Below are 21428 nucleotides of genomic sequence, written 5' to 3'. Positions count from 1 at the left end.
ATCCATGTTGTCACATGCATCCCAACTTCATTTTTTCTTACAGATGAAGTTATTCCATTGTACATATGTACCACATTTTGTCTATCCATTCCTCAGTTGATGGACACTTGGGTTGTTTCCATCTTTTAGCAATTATGAATAATACTGACATAAACACTGCTGTGCAAATATCTGTTTACATCCTTGCTTTCAGTTCTTCCTAGTACTGGGATACTGAATCATAAGACAGTTCCATATTTAGTTTCCTAAGGAACCACCAAACTCTTCCACAGAGGCTGCATCATTTTACATTCCCACCAACAGTGAAGAAGTATTCATATTTCTCTGTATCCTCTCCAGCACTTTTAGTTTTGTTTGTTCATTTTTTAAAAATTATGGCCATTGTGTAAAGCATGAAATGATATCTCATAGTTTTGATCTGTATTTCCCTAATATTTTCCTAATAGCTAGTGATATTGAGCATCTTGTCATGTATTTTTTAGCCATCTGTATTTCCTTTTTGAAAAAAAAAAGTCTGTTCAAGTCTTTAGCCCATTTTTTAATTTTATTTATCCCCACTCCTTGCCACTTGCTCTCTGTCTGCTCTGTGTCTATTCACTAAGCATTCTTCTGTGTCTGCTTGTCTTCCTTTGTTGCGTCATTTGCTGCACCAGCTCTCCACACTCCACAGATGTGGGCCATCAGCTCTCCACACGCACGGGCCAGCTGGTCTTCACAAGGGGGCCCTGGGAAGCGAACCCAGGGCCTCCCATATGGTAGAAGGGAGCCCAATTGATTGACCCACATCCACTTCCCATCTTTAGCCCATTTTTAATTGGGTTAATGTCTTTTTATCACTGAATTGTATGCTACCTTTATATAATATGGAATCAAATCTTTATCAAATATGTGGTTTCTGAAATTTTTTTCACATTAAGTAGGCTGTTTGCCTTCTTAATAAAGTCATCCAAAACACAAAAATGCTTAAGTTTGAGTAGGTCCCATTTATTTATTTTCTTTCACTGCTCATGCTTTGGGTGTAAGTTTTAAGAAACCACCACTTAACAACCAGATCTTGGAAATGTTTCCCTACATCTAGCTTTTATATTTAGGTCCTTGATCCATTTTGAGTTAATTTTTGTATAAGGTATAATACAGGGACCATCTTTCTTTCTTTTGGATATAGATATCCAGTGCTCCCAGCATCACTTGTTGAATAAACTGTTCTGCCCTGCTGGGTGGCCTTGACAGTATTATCAAAACTCACTTGGGGAGGCGGATGTGGTTGAAGTGATAATACATCTGCCTACCATATACAAGAACCCAGGTTCGATCCCTGGGGCTTCCTATTGAAAAAGAAGAGAAAACGTGCCTGCACAGCAAGCCAGTGGCCACACGGCAAGCTGAGTGCCCGTGCAGTGAGCCAAGTGCCCACACGGCGAGCCAAGTGCCCAGATGGGTACCCGTGCAGGGAGCCAAGTGCCCACATGGTGAGCCGAGTGCCCATGCAAGTGCCCGTGTGGTGAGCCAAGTACCTGCGTGGCGAGCCAAGTGCCCATGTGGTGAGTCAAGTGCCTGCATGAGTGCCCGTGTAGCAAGCCAAGTGTCCACATGATGCCCGCGTGGCGAGCCAGTGCCTGCACAGTGAGCCAAGTGCCCGCACGGTGAGTCAGTGCCCACACAAGTGAGTCATGCAGCAAGGTGATGACACAACAAAGGAGAGATGAAGGGGAGAGTCAAGGTGAAGTAAAGCAGAGACCAGGAACTGAGGTGGCACAATTGACAGGGAATTTCTCTCCGCATCAGAGGTCCCCAGGATCAAATCCCAGTGAATCCTAGGGGAGAAAGATGAGAAGACAAAAAGAGAAACAGAAACAGAAGATCACACAGCAAATGGACACAGCAAAAATAGAAGGGCAGGGGAAGGAAGGAAGGAAAAAAACACTCACTTGGCGAGATAAATTGTGGGAGATGAGGAGTAAGATTAGGCAGGCAAGGCTCAGTTCTCTCACAAAAACAATAGAGAAAGAGTCAAAGTTGTGTGATAGACCTGCTTTGGGGGTCAGCAGATGAGGACAGAGTTTCACAAATCCCAGGAGGGTGAGTGACAGAGAGTAAAAGCCAAAACAACAAACTCAAGTTACCAAGCCTCTGTGGTGGCTGGGAAGAAATCCCCTCCCCTACTCCCAAGATATTAAATAGGGGTGTGTGGAGGGGTGGAGGTGGTAAAATCCCTGGCTCATTGTAGGTGACTGAGAAGGGATCAGGCCAACTCCTCCATGTTAGCTGTTACAAGGGAAAAGGGAGGGAGAGTTGGGGGGCTTTTCCTCAGTGATTCAACCAGCAGATTCCACTTTGAATGTGGACTCTGTTGAGACGAAAATAACAGAAAATGAAGAGCAATAAACCTCCATAGAAAGGTGATCCCATGAGAATCATCTGCTGGCCAGTCTTGATATCGCATGGACCAAAAATTCACTTGGGTCTCTCTGTTCTCTTAACTTCTAGGGGAAAAACTGTACCCCATTAGTGAGACCCTGACACAATTTTGACAACTTAAGATCAGCAATTTTAAAGACTTAAGATAAGTTGAGTCAAATATCAAAGAAGAGCTGTGAAAATGTAATAATAGGCAAAAGAGAGAAATTGCCATCAGAGTAAATTCACCAACATATTCAGATGCTTAGACATCAGCAAAAAATTACAAGCCATACTAGGAAACAAGAAGAGATGGTCCAGCCAAAGGAACAAACAACATATCCTGAAGAAATACAGGATTTAAGAGAATTAATCAATGATTATCACACAACTCTCCTAAATCAATTTAAAGAATTGAAAGAAAATATGACTAAAGAGATCAAAGAAATTAAGAAGTTGGAGACTTCAATACATCATTCTTGGTATTAAATAGAACATCTGGACACAGGATAAAGAAATAGATCTTGAATAATATGATAAATGAACTAGATCTAACAGAGGTCCATAGAGCATTACATCCAAAAACAGCAGGATATACATTTTTTTCAAGTACCTATGGATCCTTCTCCAAGATAGACCATATGCTGGGTCACAAGGTTCAATAAATTTAAAAAGATTGAAATTATACAAAACACTTTCTCTGATCATAACAGAATGAAGCTGGAAATCAATAATGGATGCAAAAAATGAAATTTCATAAGAAGATTAAACAACACGCTCTTAAATAATCAGTGGGTAAAAGAAGAAATTGCAAGAGAATTCAGCAAGTATCTTGAGATGAATGAAAATGAGAACACAATATATCAAAACCTATGGGACACAGCAAAGGCAGTCCTTAGAGGGAAATTTACAGCCCTCAGTGCTTACATTACAAAAAGAAGCAAGAGCTAAAATTGAAGATTCAACTGCACATCTGGAGGAATGAGAAAAACAACAGGAAACTAATTCCAAACCAAGCCAAAGGAAAGAAAAAGTAAAGATCAGAGCAAAAATAAATCAAATTGAGAACAATAAAACAATACAAAGAATCAACAAAACCAAAGTTGGTCCTTTGTGAAGAGAAATGAAATCGAAAAACCCTTACCCTAGACTGATAAAGAAAAAGAGAAGACACAAATAAATAAAATTGGAAATGACTTGGGGAACATTACCACTCACCCTGCAGAAATAAAAGAGATCATAAGAGGACATTGACCAACTGAATGCCAAAAAACTAGACAATGTAGATGAGAAGGACAAATTTCTAGAAATGCACCAACCTCCTACACTGACCCTAGAAGAAATCAAAGACCAACAACAAACCAATCACAAGTGAAGAGACTGAAACAGTCATCAAAAACCACCCAAAGATACCAATGACAGGTGATATATGACTGACAGGGAGCTGTACAGAACATATGTCCAGGGTGCATGGTAATGTTTGGATATACTCATAGTGGCAACAATTAAAAACCACAGTAGGGGGGGTACTGGGTTCCTGGCCAGTGGTGCTCTGTCGTGGTCCCTAGGGGAGCAGCGACAGTCTCCCAGGTACAGTGGTGGGGACCGGGAGGGAGTGAGGGTTCAACAGTGAGCCCCTGATACTAATGACTATGCTTGTGAGCTGATAAACCCAAAATAATAACAAGGCCTAGAGCAACTTTGTGCCTGGGAATTTCCTTCTGTCAGCCTTCATGTTACTCAAATGTGGCCAGTCTCGAAGCCAAACTCAGCATGTAAATGCAATGCCTTCCCCCCAGCGTGGGACATGACACCCGGGGATGAGCCTCCCTGGCAACGAGAGACCACTATCAACTACCAACTGATGATGCAACTGGAAAATGACCTTATACGGAAGGTTCAATGCGGATCAGCAGAATATCCATGTCTACATAAAATACCATGACTTTAAAATGCTGTTTGACCTAAAGTAAGGGGGAAATGGAAAGGAGAAATGAGTTTATATGGCTATGAGTTTCTAAAAAAGAGTCTGGAGGCTGGCAGAAGGTTTGCCCTCATGCACAACTGAGCAGAGTCAGAGAGACAGATAAAGCAGATACAACCCCCAGATATTGGTTCCTTTGAGGGCTAAAGAGACCCATGGGAGTTATGGTCATGGCCAATGGGGTTAACTACCAGGGCAGATGGCCCCTCTTTGGAAATGGTGTTTATGTGTGATGAATCTGGACTCAGATGGGATCTCCCTTCATAAGACTTTCATGCTAATGTGCTGGAGGTGCAGTTAATGTTGGGGTTTAAGATATATTTAGGGGATTTGAATCTCTGGACTGACAATGTGATAGCCAGATCCTGAGCCTCAACAGACTCCAGCACCTACAATCTGATTTATTGGACTTACCACACTCAGCTAAGATGGAGGTGAAGAAGGACAACCACCACACCATGGAGCCTAGAGTGATTACAACTGAAAATGGGAGGATTGCATCCAGCATCCAGGTGGAATCTGAGCCTCCTCTTGACATAAAGGTGCAATGGACACAACCAATCCAGTGTCCACATAGAAGAGGTGGCATTGGATTGGGAAAAGTGGACATAATGGACAAAGGGTATGGGGAAAGGCAGGAAGAGATGAGAGGTGGAGGCGTCTTCGGGACATGGAGCTGCCCTGGATGGTGCTTCAGAGGTAATCACCGGACATTGTAAATCCTCACAGGGCCTACATGATGGAATAGAGGAGAGTATGGGCCATGATGTGAACCAATGTATATGAGGTGCAGAGGTGCCCAAAGATGTACTTACCAAATCCAATGGATGTGTCATGATGATGGGAACGAGTGTTGTTGGGGGGGCGGAGAGGGGGGGTGGGGGGGTGGGGTTGAATGGGACCTCACATATATATTTTTAATGTAATATTATTACAAAGTCAATAAAAAATAAAAAAATTAAAAAAAAAAAAAAAAAAAAAAAAAAAAAAACCACCCAAAGATGAAAAGCCTGGGACCAGATGGCTTTACAGGGGAATTCTACAAATCATTCGAAATCAACCTAACACCAGTCTTGCTCAAGATCTTCCAAAAAATTGAATAGGAAAGGATGCTACCAAACTTGTTCTAAAGAAGCCAGCATCATCCTAATACTGAAACCAGGTAAAGATGAAATGAAAAAAGAAATTACAAGGGAGAAGATGTGGTTCAAGGAGTTGGGCACCTGCCTCCCACATGGGAGGATCCAGGTTCAGTTCCTTCTAAAGAAGAGGAACAGATGCAACAAGCTGACACTATGAGCTGATGAAAGGCAGAGAGTAGATGTGGCTCAAGCAGTTGGGCACCCACCTCACACATGGGAGGTCCTGGGTTCTGTTCCTGGTGCCTTCTAAAGAGAAATAAGCAGACAAAAAGCAGACACAGCAAGCAGACAATGGGAAGACAGACAAGGAAGCCATTTTGGGGGTGGAGGGGGGGCAGAAAATTACAGACCAATACCTCTCATTAATACAGATGCAAAAATCATCAACAAAATACTTGCAAACAGAATCCAAAAGCACATTAAAAGAATTATATACCACAATCAAGCAAATTTTATCCTAAGTATGTAAGGGTGGTTCAACACAAGAAAATCAATTAGTGTAATAAACCACATTGATAAATTGAAGAAGAAATATCATATGATCCTTTATATTGATACAGAAAAGGCCATTTAACAAAATATAGAGTGCTTTCTTGATAAAAATACTTCAAAAGATAGGAATAGAAGGAAGCTTTCTCAATTTGGTAAAGTGCATATATGAAAAATCTACTAGTGTTGTACTCAGTGGTGAAACTCTGAAAGCTTTCCCACTAAGATCAGGAACAAGACAAGGATGCCCACTGTCACCATTATTATTCAATATTGTACTAGAAATTCTAGCTAGAGCAATTAGACTAGACAAAGAAATAAAAGGCAAAGAAATAAAAGGAAAGGAAGAAGTAAAACTTTCACTATTCGTTGATGACACAATTCCATATCTAGAAAATCCCAAAAAATCCACAACAAAGCCACTAGAATTAATAGACAAGGTCAGCCAAGTGGTGGGATACAAGATTAATACGCAAAAATCAATAGCAATTCTATACACTTACTGATGTGTAATCTTAGAAGGAAATCAGAAAAAAAATTTCATTTATAACAGTGACTAAAACAATCAAATATTTAGTAATAAACTTAACCAAGGATATAAAGGACCCATATTAAGAAAACTACAAAATATTGCTGAAAGAAACTGAAGACTTTAAAAAATGAAAGGACATTCTGTATTCACTTACTGGCAGATTAAATATTTAAAAAATGGAAGGACATTCTGTATTCACGTACTGGCAGATTAAATATCATTAACATGTCAATTTTACCCAAACTGATCTACAGAGTCAACACAATCCCAATAAAAAGCCCAACAGCCTTTTTTGCAGAAATCAAAAAAGCCAATAATCAAATTTATCTGGAAGGGTAAGGGACCCCGAATAGCAAAAATGTCTTTAAAAAGAAGAATGAGGGAAGCAGATGTGGCTCAAGCAATTGGGCTCCCGTCTACCATATAGGAGGTTCAAGGTTTGATACTTAGGGCCTCCTGGTGAAGGTGAGCTGGCCCGAGTGGCAACCTGGCCCACACAGAGTCCTGGGTCACGTGGAGTGCTGCCCCATGCAGGAGTGCTGGCCCATGCAGAGAGCTGATGCAGCAAGATGACGCAACCAAAACAGACACAGAGGAGAGACAATAAGAGACACAGCTGACCAGGGAGATGAGGTGGCACAAGAGAATGACTGCCTCTCTCCCACTCCTGAAGGTCCCAGGATTGGTTCCCGGAGTCATCTAATGAGAATACAAGCAGACACAGAAGAACACACAGCGAATAGACACAGAGAGCAGACAATGAAGGAAGGGGGGAGAAGAATGAAGAACAAAGTTGGAGGACTCTCACTTCCTGACTTGAAACCATATTACTAAACTACAGTAAAACAGCATGATACTAGCATAAGGACAGACTGACTGACAAATGGAACTAATCAAGAACTCAGAAATTGACCATTGCATCTATAGTCAAATGATTTTTGACAAGGCTTTTAAGCCCACCCAGCTGGGCCAGAACAGTTTATTCAACAAAAAGTGCTGGGAGAATTGGATAGCCATATCCAAAAGAAAGAAAGAAGACCCCTATCTCACAACTTATATAAAAATTAATTCAAAATGGATCAAGGACCTAAACAAAAAAAGAACCACCATAAAATTCCTAGAAGAAAATGTAGGAAAGCATCTTCAAGATCTTGTGGTAGGCAGTAGTTTCTTAAATCTTATCCCCAAAGCATAAACAACAAAGAAAAAAAATAGATAAATGGGACCTCCTCGAAATTAAAAACCTTTGCATATCAAAGGACTTTGTCAAAAGGGTGAAAAAGCAGCTGACTCAATGGGAGAAAATACTTGGCAATCACATATCTGGTAAGAGTCTAATATCCATACTATATAAGGAGATCATACAACTCAACAATCAAAAGATAAATTATCATCTTAAAAAATGGGCAAAGGACTTGAAGCTGTCCAAAAAAGAAACACAAATGGCAAAGATAAATGAAAAAATGTTTAGCATCACTAGCAATTAGGGAAATGCAATTCAAAACTATAATGAGGTATCATTTCACATCTATTAGACTGACTGTTATTAAAAAGTCAAATGTAAATGTTGGAGAGGATGTGGATAAATAGGAATACTTACTCCTGTTGGTGGGAAGGCAGAATGCAACAGCCACCGTGGAGGACTGTTAGGCAATTCCTAAGGAAGTGGAATATAGACTTGCCACGGGACCCAGCAATACCATTGCTAGGTATATACCCAGAAGAACTGGGAACAGTGACACGAATAGTCATATGCATACCAATGTTCAAAGCGGCATTATTCACGATAGCCAAAAGTTGGAAATAACCCACATGTCCATCAACTGATGAATGGATAAACAAATTGGGGTGTATACACCTGATGGAATATTATACAGCTACAAGAAGAAATAGTCATGAAACATAACAACATGGATGAAAACGGAGTATGATGAGTGAAGCAAGCTAGACACAAAAGGACAAATACTGTTATGACTGCACTATTATGAACTAAATATATTGTATGAAATAGAAATATATTATGTGAAATATGAATATGGGTAAAATTGGATATATGACTGTTTTTCTTTGAAGCTCAACAAATGTAGGTTAGTACTACAAAATGTGAATCAGACCAAAAAAACCCACAACATTATACTAAGTGAAGGAGACCAGACACAGAATACTACATATTGTAGGAATCAATTTATATACAATGTAAATATAAATCAATTTATGAAGATGAAATTAGATTAGTGGTTATGCAGGGCTGAGGGAGGAATGCTTGGGTGTGGAGTTTTTCTTTTTGGTGTAATAAACTTGTTCTAATATTTTTGAGATGATGAATGTACAACATTGTGATTATAATAAAAGCCATTGCTTATACACTTTGGATAGATCATAGGTATGTGAATATATCTCAGTAAAACTGCTTAATAAACAAATAATTGTGCAATATTAGCCAGAAATAGCAGCTATGTACAGCAGGGGAAAAAGAGAGAGATTGAGAATTGAGGAATTTTGTCTTTTTATTATTATTGTTGTTGAAATAATGAAAATGCTCTAATGATGACTGAAGCAATGAACACACAACTATGTGCTTATACCAAACACCACTGCTTGTACACTTTGGATGAGCTGTATGATTTATTAATATGTATCAATAAAACTGATTTATTTTTTAAAAATCACTTGATAATAGATGTGAAGATTTACTTCTAAAAGCTCAATTTGATTCTGTTTGTCATTGTATCTATCTTTACGCCAATATCATGCTGTTTTTACCACTGTAGCTAGGTAATATACTTTAAAATCAGGAAGTGGGGGCGGCGGACTTGGCCCAGTGGTTAGGGTATCCATCTACCACATGGGAGGTCTGCGGTTCAAACCCCGGGCCTCCTTGACCCATGTGGAGGTTCAAACCCTGGGCCTCCTTGACCGGTGTGGAGCTGGCCCATGCGCAATGCTGATGCATGCAAGGAGTGCCCTGCCACAAAGGGGTGTCCCCAAGTAGGGGAGCCCCACGTGCAAGGAGTATGCCCCATAAGGAGAGTCGCCCAGTGACAAAGAAAGTGCAGCCTGCCCAAGAATGGCACCGCCCACACGGAGAGCTGATGCAGCAAGATGACACAACCAAAAGAAACACAGATTCCCATGCTGCTGACAACAACAGAAGCGGACAAAGAAAGAAGACGCAGCAAATAGACACAGAGAACAGACAACGGGGAGGGGGGGCGAAGGGGAGAGAAATAAATCTTTAAAAAAAAAAGGAAGTGGGAGTCCTCCAACTTTGTTCTTCCCTCTTAAGATATTTTTTGCTATTTGGGGATCCTTAACCTTCCAAATAAATTTGATAATTGGCTTTCATTTCTTTAAAAATGCTGTTGGAATTTTTATTGGGATTGCATTGACTCCATAAATCATTTTGGATAGAAATGACACCTTAACACTATTGAGTCTTCTGATCCATGAACACTGAATGTCCCATCCATTTATTTAGGTCTTCTTTGGTTTCTTTCAGCAATGTTTTTTAGTTCCTGAGTACAGACCTTTATGTCCTTGGTTAGGTTTATTCCTCAATATTTGATTCTTTTAGTTGCTAATATAAATGGATTTTTTTCCTGACTTCCTCCTCAGATTGCTCAATACTAGCGTAAAGAAACACTACTGATTTTTGTGTATTAATCTTATATCCAATCACTTTGCTGAACTCATTTATTAGCTTTTTTTGTGGATTTTTAGGGATTTTCTAGGTATAGGATCATATCATCAGTGAATAGTGAAAGTTTTACTTCTTCCTTTCCTATTTAGGTGTGTTTTATTTCTCTAAATAGCCTAACTGCTCTAGCTAGAACTCTAGCACAATGCTGAGTAACAGTGGTTGAGAGTAGGCATCTTGTCTTCTTCCTGATCACATAGGAAAAAATTTCAGTCTTTCACTGCTCACATTGAGAACGATGTTGGCTGTGGGTTTTTCATATATGTATTTTACCATGTTGAGAAAGATTCCTTCTAATCCTATCTATTTTTTATCAAGACAGGCTGCTGTATTTTATCAAATGCCTTTTCTGCATCAATGGAGAAGATCATGTGATTCTTCTTCATTTTATTTCTGTGGTATATTACAATAATTGATTTTCTTTTATTTTTATTTTTATTTATTTCTCTCCCTTTCCTCTCCCCCCAGTTGTCTGCTCTCTGTGTCCATTCACTGTGTGTTCTTCTGTGACCGCTTTTATCCTTATCAGCGGCACCAGGAATCTATGTCTCTTTTTGTTGTGTCAGCTCTCCGTGTGTGCGGTGCCATTCTTGGGCAGGCTGCACTTTCTTTCACACTGGGCAGCTCTCCTTACGGGGCACACTCCTTGCGCGTGGGGCTCCCCTATGTGCGGGGGACACCCCTGCATGGCAGGGCACTCCTTGCGTGCATCAGCACTGCACATGGGCCAGCTCCACACGGGTCAAGGAGGCCCAGGGTTTGAACCGCGAACCTCCCATATGGTAGGTGGATGCCCTATCCATTGGGCCAAGTCCACTTCCCATAATTGATTTTCTTGTGTTGAACCACCCTTGTATACCTGAGATAAAACCCACTAGATCATGGTTCGTATTTCTTTTAATGTGCTTTGGATTCACCTGCAAGTATTTGTTGAGGATTTTTGCATCTATATTCATTAGAGAAGTTCATCTGTAATTTTCTTTTTTCATATCTCTATCTGGCTTTGGTATTAGGGTGATACTGGCTTTGTAGAATGAGTGTGGTACTGCCCCTTCCTGTTCAATTTTTTGGAAGACTTTGTGCAAAAAATTGGTATTTGATCTTCTTTGAATCATGGGTATAATTCACCTGTGAAGTCATCTGGCCCAGAGCTTTTCATTTTGGGGAGGTTTTTGATGGCTGTTTCAATCTCTTTAGTTGTGATTGGTGTCTTGAAGCTTTCTATTTCTTCTAGGGTCAGTGTAGGTTGTTCCTGTGTTTCTAGGAATTTGTCCATATCATCTAGTTGTGTAGTTTGTGGGTGTACAGTTGTTAATAGCATCCTCTTAGAGCTCTCATTTCTGTAGAGTCAGTAGTAATGTCCCACCCTCTCATTTCTGATTTTATTTATTTTCATCTTCTCTTTTTTTCTTTGTAAGTCTAGCTAAGAGTTTGCTGATTTAGTTGATCTTCTCAAAGAACCAACTTTTGGTTTTGTTGATTCTATTGGTTTTTTTGTTGTTGTGGTTGTTCTCAACTTCATTTATTTCTGCTCTAAACTTTGTTATTTCCTTCTTTTTGCTTGCTTTGGGATTAGTTTGCTGTCTTTTTCTAGTTCTTCCAGGTGTGTAATAAGGTTTTTGATTTTAGCTCTATCTTCTAGGTTGCCTAGTTTGTTGGCATACAGTTTCTCATAATATCCTCATATGATCCTTTTTCTTTCTGTGGGGCCAGTCATAACTTCCCCCTTTCATTTCTGGTTATATTTATTTGTATCTTCTCTCTTTCATTATTAGACTAGCTAGCAATTGTCAATTTTATTGACCTTCTCAAAGAATCAGTTTTTAGTTTTCTTCATTTTCTCTACTGCTTTTTTTGTTCTCAATTTCATTTATTTCTGCTCTAATATTTATTATTTCTTTCCTTCAGCTTGCTTTGGACTGGTTTGCTGCTCTTTTTCTAGTTTCTCTAGCTGTTCAGTTAAATCTTTGAATTTGGCTCATTCTTCTTTAATATAAGTGTTTAGGGCTATAAATTTCCCTCTCAAGAATGTCTTCACTGTATCCCATAAGTTTTGATAAGTTGTGTTCTCATTTTCAATTATCTCAATATGAAATATATCTCAATTTACTGATGTCACTTGAAATTTCTTCTTTGACCCACTGATTATTTAAAAGCGTGTTGCTCAGCCTCCATACATTTGTAAATTCACTTTTTTCCTGTCTATTATTGATTTCCAGTTTCATTCCATTATGATTGCAGGTGTTTTGTATAACTTCAATCTTTCTATATTTACTGAGAGCTCCATTGTGCCCTAACATGTGGTCTATCATGGGGAAAGATCCATGGGCACTTGAGAAAAATGTATAACCTGCTGCGGTTGGATGCAATGTTCTGTATATGTCTGTTAGGTCTAACTAGTTTATCACACTGTTCAAGTTCTCTGTTTCCTTGTTCACCTTCTGTCTAGTTTTTCTATCTAATGATGTGAGTGGGGTGTTGAAGTCTCCAATGATTATTGTGAGACGTCTATTTCTCCCTTCAGTTTTGCCAGTTTCACCTCATGTATTTTGTGGCACCCTGGTGAGGTGCATAGATATTTATGACTGTTATATTTTCCTGGTGGATTGTTCCTTTTATTAATATATAATGACCTTCTGTATCTCTTATAGCTCTTTTGCATTTAAAGTCTGTCTTGTCCAGTATTAGTATAGCTACCCCTATTCTTTTTTGGTTACTATTTGCACAGAGTATCTTTTTCCAACCTTTCACTTTCAGCAGGTTTGTATCACTGAGTCTAAGGTGAGTTTCTTGTAAGCAGTATATGGATGGCTCATGTTTTTTAATCCATTCTGTCAGCCTGTATCTTTTGATTAGGGAGCTTAATCCACTCACATTCAATGATATTACTGTAAATGCATTTACTTCCACCATTTTATTCTTTTATTTTCTTATGTCATATCATATTTTTGTCTGTCCTTTTAATCTTTTGGTTATCTTTTCTCTATTCTTTCTTCTATACTCTCCTGTCTATTTCAGGTTCTAAGGCTTCCTTCAATATTTCCTATAAAGGCAAATTCTTAGTTTCTGTTTGTCCCCTGCTCCCACCCTGCTCTACGCTTCCCTATACTTTACCCGACTGTTCTTCGTAACCTCTCTGTATTATGGTCCTTCTCAGCAGTAGCTTACGCTGCTGCCTCCCTCCACCCCTCCTCCCAGCCACTGTTATCTTCCCCCTCCCAACCGATTGCTGTTCTCCCCGCCTCATTCCAATCGCCCTCATCCCGCATCCGCCCCGGCACCGCAGGCCCGCCCTTGCCTCTGCAGCCAATCCTCAGCTGCCCCGAGGACATGCCCCTCCCACAACCTCCCCGCCCCCACGAGACTATAAAACCCCATGTACTTCCCTAATAAAATCAGACCTGCGCATAGACCTCGTCTCCGTGGTTCTTCTTCCATCGAACCGCGCGTCCCCACCAAGCCTTGAGCCGCCCGCTGCCGCCCCAGTCCAGCCGTGGGCTCCGCCCGACTCCCGGCAGCGACCCGCCCGCGGTACCACAGCGGCGGCCACACTGTTCATGAGTATTTTATACTCACTATCATATATGAAGGAAAATTTTGCTAGATAAAGAATTTTCACCTGGCAGTTTTTCTCTTTCAGTATCCTAATTGCATCATACCACTGTCTTCTTGCCTCCATGGATTCTGAAGAGAAATCTGCACTAAGTCTTATTGGGCATCCCTTGTATGTGATGGGTCATGTAGCAGTTTGATATGGTTATGAATTCCAAAAACAGATATTGGATTATGTTTGTAATCTGGTCTGTACCTGGGCATGATTAAGTTATAATTAGGGCTTTGATTGGGCCACGTCATTAGGGCGTTGCGTCCCTACCCCTTGGTGGGTGGGACTCACAGATAAAAGATATGGCAAAGGACAGAGGTGGGGGTTTTTGATGTTCGAGCGTTGATGTTAGAGTTTGATGCTGAAGCCTTAAGCTGGAGCCCCAGGAAGTAAGCTCACAGAGGAAACAAAAGCAAGCCCCAGGAAGAGAGGAACCCCAAGCCCAGGAAGAAGCAAGTTCTTGGAAGAGAGGAACCCTGAACCCAGAGAAAAGCAAGACCCTGGAAGAGAGGAACCCAGGAAGCCTGAACCCTCGCAGACATAGGCAGACGTAGGCAGCCATCTTGCTCCAACACTTTGGTGAAGGAAGTAACTTATGCTTATGGCCTCGTTATCTGTAAGTTCCTACCCCAAATAAATACCCATTATAATAACCAACCAATTTCTGATATTTTGCATCAGCACCCCTTTGGTTGATTAATACAGTTCACATCTCCCTTGCTGCTTTGAAAGCTTTCTGTTTATCTTTGACATTGGACATTCTAAGTAATATGTGTCTTAGAGTAGGTCTATTCAGATTTATTCTCCTTGGTGTACAGTGTGCTTCTTGAACCTGTAAGTTCATTTTTTTCATAAGAATTGGGAAATTTTCAGCTATTATTCCTCAAATACTCTTTCTGTCCCTTTCCCCTTATCTTCTCCTTCTGGAACTCCCATGACGTATGTTGTTGCACTTCATGTTGTCATTCAACTCTCTAAGCCCATGCTCAATTTTTTCCATTCTTTTCTCTCTTCGATTTCAGCTATTCTGTCTTTGGTATCACTTATTCTTTCTTCTATCATTTCAAGTCTGCTGTTGCATGCCTCTAATGTGTTTCTTATCTCACCTATTGTTTTTCATTCCCATAAGCTCTGTTACTTTTCTGCTCAGGATTTCAAATTCTTCTTCTTGCTCACTCAACATCTTCTTGATATCATTTATCTCTTTAGCCGTATTGTCTTTGAACACTAATTCGTTTGGAGATTTGTGCACATCTCGCTAATTAGTTCTCTGAAATCCTGCATCTCTGCTGGGGCTTTGATTCCTTTGGGCCATGTCTTCCATTTTCTTAGTATGGCTCATAATTTTTTGCTGATGTCTAGGCATCTAATTAGGATGCAGTTTACTCAGATGCTCAATTTCATTCTCTTTTGTAGGGATTAGTGGCAGGAGGCTTTGTTCTACCACAGCTTTTTGATTCTTGGCTCAACCTGGATTGTTAGGACTGTCCCTACTATTTGCTCAAATCTGGGTTCTGGACCCTGTAATTGGTTGCAGACCCACTTCCTAGGGCCTTGGAGAGGGAAGCTATAAAGGCTGATAAAAGCTTCTCTTACTTATTTTTAATTTATCATGTGCACTTCCTTGGTCTGCCAGGAGATGGCGCTCTTTGGCAGCTCTCATTTCTGTGCCTGGTTGAAGGGTATTTGCTGCAACACAGACAGGATCAATGTGACAGAGCTTCCCGCCCGGGTGTTAAGAGCTTTGTATTCAAACTTTCTCAGAGACAGTTCTCCAGCCTTCTCTGTAAGCCCCCTTCCTTTTCCCTGATAGGAAATACTTCCACTCCCCTCTGAGTCCTCAACAATCAGTCCTGAGTAATAGAAGAGGAGATTGGAAGGGATGTCTATTTTTTAGCCCCTTCCTGGCTCCCAAGGCAAACAATGGCATGGCCCCACCCATCATAGAAGGGCTCCTGGGACATAGTACACCAAATTTGTGAGTCAAAGCTGAGTCGGCATTAAGCTATGTCCCTCTATCTCCCCTTTCCTGGGGTGGTGAGCCCCTAGAGCCCCCTTGTCTGTAGCTGCAGTCCCAGGTCAGAGAATTCTAAAGTGTCTTCAGTGTGGGGGAAGGTGCTGGCAGCAGCAGCTGCTGGTTTCAACTCACAGTTCTGTTATCATAATTCACCTTCTTTGTCCCTTTTTCCCCTGGGCAGTGTTCAGCCTTTACCTGGTGCCCTAAACCCTAGATCTTTTTCCACACTGTTTCAGCCTATCCTCTGGCTATTCTTCTGGAGAAGAGTCCCATGTCTTTCTAGTCTGCCATTTTCCCAGTAATTGTCTTTTCAATATCTGATGTTCTGTCCTCTAATTTGCTGATTCTTTCTTCTGTCATTTAAAATCTGTAGTATGCCTCTAACACATTTTTAAGTTCATGATGTCTTTCATTCCTATAAGTTTTGTTATTTTTCTTTTCAAGCTTTCAAATTCTTCTTTGCACTCATCCAGTATCTTTTTTCTTTTTAACGAGTCACTTTTTATTGATACTTATTAATAAAGCATACAATTGATTCAAAGTGTACAATCAATGGTATTTGGTATAACCAGTGTCTTGTAATGTTCTTTATCTCTTTAGTCATATTTTCCTCCAACTGACTTAGAAGATTCATTTGAACATCAATTTATTGGTTGTTTAAAACCCTGTGTCTTCTGGTATTTTATTTCTTTAGGCCATATCTTCCTGTTTCTTAATATGGCTTGTAATTTTTTGCTGATGTCTAGGCATATGATTATGATGGTGCGTTTACTCAATGGTCAACTTCTCTCTCTTGCCTAGATTTTATAATTGACAGTCTGTGTGTTAATGGCTTTTCTTTAATTCTTGGTTAAACCTATTCTGGTCTTTGAAATTGCCCGTTTAACTGGTCAAATAAGGCCAAGGACACACTAATGGAGTCCAGACAGTTCCCAAGGGCCTTGTGGAGGGGGATAGTAAAGATGCCCAAAAGCCTCTTTCCCCCGCCCTGGACTGCACTTTTCTGACCTGCCAGCAGATGGTGCTCTTGGACAAATTTTTTTTGTTCAACCCTAGGTCAGGGGGAAGGGGGTGGTGGTGGTGGGCCTTGTGTTTCACTCCAACCACCACCAGGCAGGCAGTGCTGAAACAATGTCCAGGAGAATACCCATTCCAGGATGCCTATTCAGAGCCAGGCCCATAGTTCAACCTTGCCAATCAGAAGATACTCTCATCCCTTGGTCACACCCTCCTGTTTCCCAAGAAGGAAGAAATAACCACTCCCCTCTGTATCAGCAGCTGCCATCCCAGTCAGTAGGCAGGGTGCTTGAGAAGGCAGAATATTTTTAGCTCTCTGCTGGCTCCTGGGAGGAAACAATGGCACAGCAGTGTCCAGTTGGGAGATTGTGGGACCCAGCAGTCCAGATTCGCTGGTGAGAGGCTGGATCAGCAGTGGACTGTATCCCTCCCTCTTCCCATTCCTGGGGAAGTCACCAATATATTTTAAAGCTCCTAAAATTAAAATGGTTTCTTTACAGCAGAAGTTTATAGAGTCATTAATATGCTAATATATATATAGTGATTTTCCCAGAGAGTGGTATAGTATGTAATATTTTCAAAGCTTTTTGACCAAAAATCCTTAGGACAAGGCACATAATTAATTTCCCTGAATGTGGGAAATACTAGCCTGCAGAATAAAGTGGAACCTGCTTTTAAGTGGCTTATGAAACATTCCTCTCCAAAATCATTCCAACTTCATCTCTTGCCAAGTCCTTCTTCCCTCTACTGCAAATGTTCCTTTGTTTTGTTTTGCTTTGTTTCGTTGTTTGGTTTTTTAAGGGGCTGGGGATTAAATCCAGAACCTTGTATGTGGGAATCCAGTGCTTATCCACTGAGCCACATCAACTTCCCTGAGTTGGTTTCTTTGTTTATTTGTTTGTCTTGCTGGTTGTTTTTGTTTTTTCAGGAGGCACCTGGAAAATGAACTTAGGACCTCCCCTATGGGAGCTGGGCGCTCAACCACTTGAGCTGCATTGCTCCCCAAATGTCTCTTTTAAAATACTATAACACTTGATTGACACTGTCTTTTAACATGACTGTTTGCACTATTTCTACATGCTCCTTGAAGTTAGAGGTTCCATCTTATTTATCTTTGATTCCCCAGTGCTTTGGATGGTGACAAGCATAGCTGATGCTTAATGAACATTCGTTGAATGATTAATTACAGATTTATATTCTTATTTTCTGTAGAAAATGGACCATCAAACATGGCTTTTATGCAACCAAGAGTGAACAAGTGTTTACATATCTGAAATTGAAACTGAACACTTCTTCCTCATAGAGCTACTTGAACTTAATACTGCTTTAAATAGTAAAAGGGACTCTGCACTTAAGAGATATTTAATTTGCCTTAGGATCTTCCATGATTTCAATTCATTAATAACTTAAGGGTTATTCAGAAGAACCATTCAGCCAACTACGATACAAAAAGAAATAAAAATGCTTTTTGCATTAACAATGACATGGAGGGAAGCAGATATGGCCCAACGAATAGGGTGTCTGCCTATCATATGGGAGGTTCAAGGTTCAAACCCAGGGCCTCCTGACCAGTGTGATGAGCTGGCCCACGCGCAGTGCTGATGCACACAAGGAGTGCCGTGCCACGCATGGGTGTCTCCTGTGTAGGGGAGCCCCACGTGCAAGGAGGGCGCCTCGTAAGGAGAGCCGTCCAGATGAAAAAAATGCAGCCTGCCCAGGAATAGTGCCGCACACACGGAGAGATGATGCAGCAAGATAATGCAACAAAAAGAGACACAGACTCTGGATGCCACTGACAAGAATACAAGTGGACACAGAAGAACACACAGCAAATGTACACAGAGAGCAGACAACTGGGAGGGGCGAAGGGGAGAGAAAGAAATAAAAAATAAACCTTAAAAAAAAATGACATGGATTTCAAAAACTATTAAGGAGAAAAAAAAACAAACCTGTTGCTCTGAAAATCCAAATTTCTTGAACTTGGAACATGCTAAAATCAATTCAGTTTTTTTTAATTTATAAAGAACAGTAATTTTCCAGTAACAAGTTGCATATCTAATTCACGTCAACTGATTTTGGTATGCATAAACAAAATTGCAAGTTTAAGTTTTAAAATTACCTTCCATTCATGCCATAAAAGAAAGTATATCTGATTTCATGCTGTAAAGGTACTATGATCCATTCTATAGCTTTCTGGCACTACGTTTCTATGTGCTTCATAAATATTTTAAATAATCTCATATGTATAAGTTTCAAAGCATCATAAGACCTTGCTGCTTCTAAAACTTTTTTCAGTTTGTAGTTCTGTGAGACTGGACTGGAGGAAACCAATGATGTCAACAAAAATTAACATATTTGTTTTAAAAGGGCAATGCTAATTACCTTAACATTTATTTATTCAACAGGTAATTACTGAGTGCTCATGATGTGCAAGGCATTGTTCTACATGATAAAGAAAATGTAGTTCCACATGAAGTTTACACTCTGGTATAGTTTTATAGAAAGGAAAAAGTGAAAACATTCTTATAGTTCAAACTAGAAATTGTGATTCTTTGTGGGTGAGAAGGAAATAGCTGAATCTCAAAGCTATTAGTTTTAAAAAGTTGCTGGAATAGTTGCAGGAATTCTGAAAAAGCTGATAGGTCTAGAAGAAGAAAGGTAATAGATAAATAAAACTTTAAAATTAATATTTTTACCTCTGAATTCCTTCAAGAATATCCTTTACAGCTGTTATTAACTTTTGAAGATATATAAATGCTTCTTCAAATGATGCTATTTTTGAAGAAGCCATAGCTGAATTAGAGCCCAATCTTTGAAAAACATCCATGCTAAAATAGAGAAAAAGAAAAGACACTCATAGGTACACATGCATATTTATTATAATTCAAGTACTCCCATTGCCAGTGTATGAAATGAAGTAATATTTATAACTCATCTCTCATAATGCGTGTTTACTTAAATTAGAAATAAAAGTGACATTTGAAAGTCAGGCTAAGAGTCATGCAAAGGATCTAGGTTAAAAACTATACAGGTCTAATTTAAAGAAATACCATAAACTCTCCATGAATAATGTTTCATTCCAAGAAACACTAAGAGATGGAAGGGAACTGATATTATCAATATATATTCAACTCAGTTCTCCAGAACATGAGAGACGAAAAAATTAGATATCAATTGTTTGTTGAAAATGGAAATCAGAAATATTCATCCACTAAATCCACTTCTAGAAATCTATCATAAATAATAATTATTCACAAAAGGGTAATAACAACTTAAATGTCAAACAATTTAACAAAATTTAAGCAAATAATGAATTAGCCACCTGATGGAAAAACAACCAATTAAACAATGCTTATGTCATCTACAAAATTAAAAAAAAATTAACTGAAGGTATAAAATTTACTTATATAATATAACAACCATATTAAAATCAAACACAAACCTAAAAACAAAGCTGGATAGACATAAAAATATTAACAATGTTAACTATGGTTGTTATTAAGTAGTAGCACTCAAGGTAATTTTCTCTTGTAGGTTACAGTAATTTCCAAAGCTTTTGTTATTTTTTTAAGGTGGAAAAATTCTTATAAAGTTCACCATTTTAACCATTTTAAAGTGTACAATTCAGGGACATCTGGTACTTTCACAATGTTGTACAACCAACACCACTAATTTCAGAAAATTTTCATCACTCAAAAGGAATCCGCATATCTATTAAAGTCATTCCCCATTCTCCTCTTTCCCCAGTCCCTGGCCACCACCAATCTGCTTTCTGTCTCGATATCTGCCCATTCTAGATAGTTCATATAAATACAATCATACAATACGTAGTTTTTTGTGTCTGCCTTCTTTCACTTATTATGTTTTCAAGGTTCATCTATATCACAGCATGTATCAAACAATCATTCCTTTTTAAGTCTCAATTAAGATTCCATTGTATGGATATACCACATTTTGTTTTTCCATTCATCAGTTGACAGACATTTAGGTTGTTACCACCTTTTAAAAACTGCTTCTATGAACATACATGTACAAGTTTCTGTTTGAACCTCTTTTTGATTCTTTTGGATATATACTTAGGACTGTAATTGCTAAGTCATATGGTAGTTCTAGCTTTAACTTTCTGAGGAACCACCAAACTGTTTTCCACAGAGGGAGAAACATTTTATGTTCCCACCAGCAATATGTGAGGATTCCAATTTCTCTACATCCTTGACAAGACTTGTTATTTTCTGGGTTTTTAAAAAATTATAGGGAAGCGGACTTGGCCCTGTGGTTAGGACGTCCGACTACCACATGGGAGGTCCGCGGTTCAAACCCCAAGCCTCCCTGACCCGTGAGGAGCTGGTCCATGCGCAGTGCTGATGTGCACAAGGAGTGCCCTGCCACACAGGGGTGTCCCCCGCATAGAGGAGCCCCACGCGCAAGGAGTGCGCCCCTTAAGGAGAGCCACCCAGCGCGAAAGAAAGTGCAGCCTGCCCAGGATCGGTGCTACACACACAGAGAGCTGACACAACAAGTTGATGCAACAAAAAGAGATACAGAGTCC

At 39.8% G+C, this 21428-nt stretch overlaps 1 protein-coding gene across 8 annotated transcripts in view; it reads right to left on the bottom strand.

The window, feature by feature from the left end:
* SWT1 (SWT1 RNA endoribonuclease homolog) overlaps positions 1-21428 on the bottom strand; it is a 213281-nt gene that overhangs the window by 90328 nt on the left and 101525 nt on the right. For 7 of the 8 annotated variants that reach the window (XM_058274866.2, XM_058274868.2, XM_071207614.1 and 4 more), the window contains one exon: positions 19576-19707. The exons of the other annotated variant lie outside the window; for it this stretch is intronic. In XM_058274866.2, the coding sequence (XP_058130849.1) occupies positions 19576-19707 (132 nt within the window). The remainder of the gene's footprint in view (positions 1-19575; positions 19708-21428) is intronic. 8 annotated transcript variants of the gene reach the window in all.

Source organism: Dasypus novemcinctus, chromosome 13, assembly GCF_030445035.2.
Source record: "Dasypus novemcinctus isolate mDasNov1 chromosome 13, mDasNov1.1.hap2, whole genome shotgun sequence".
In the NCBI taxonomy this organism is placed as follows: Eukaryota; Metazoa; Chordata; class Mammalia; order Cingulata; family Dasypodidae; genus Dasypus; species Dasypus novemcinctus.
The sequence above is the reverse complement of the archived record's forward strand: the minus strand, read 5'-3'. Positions and strand labels throughout refer to the sequence as shown.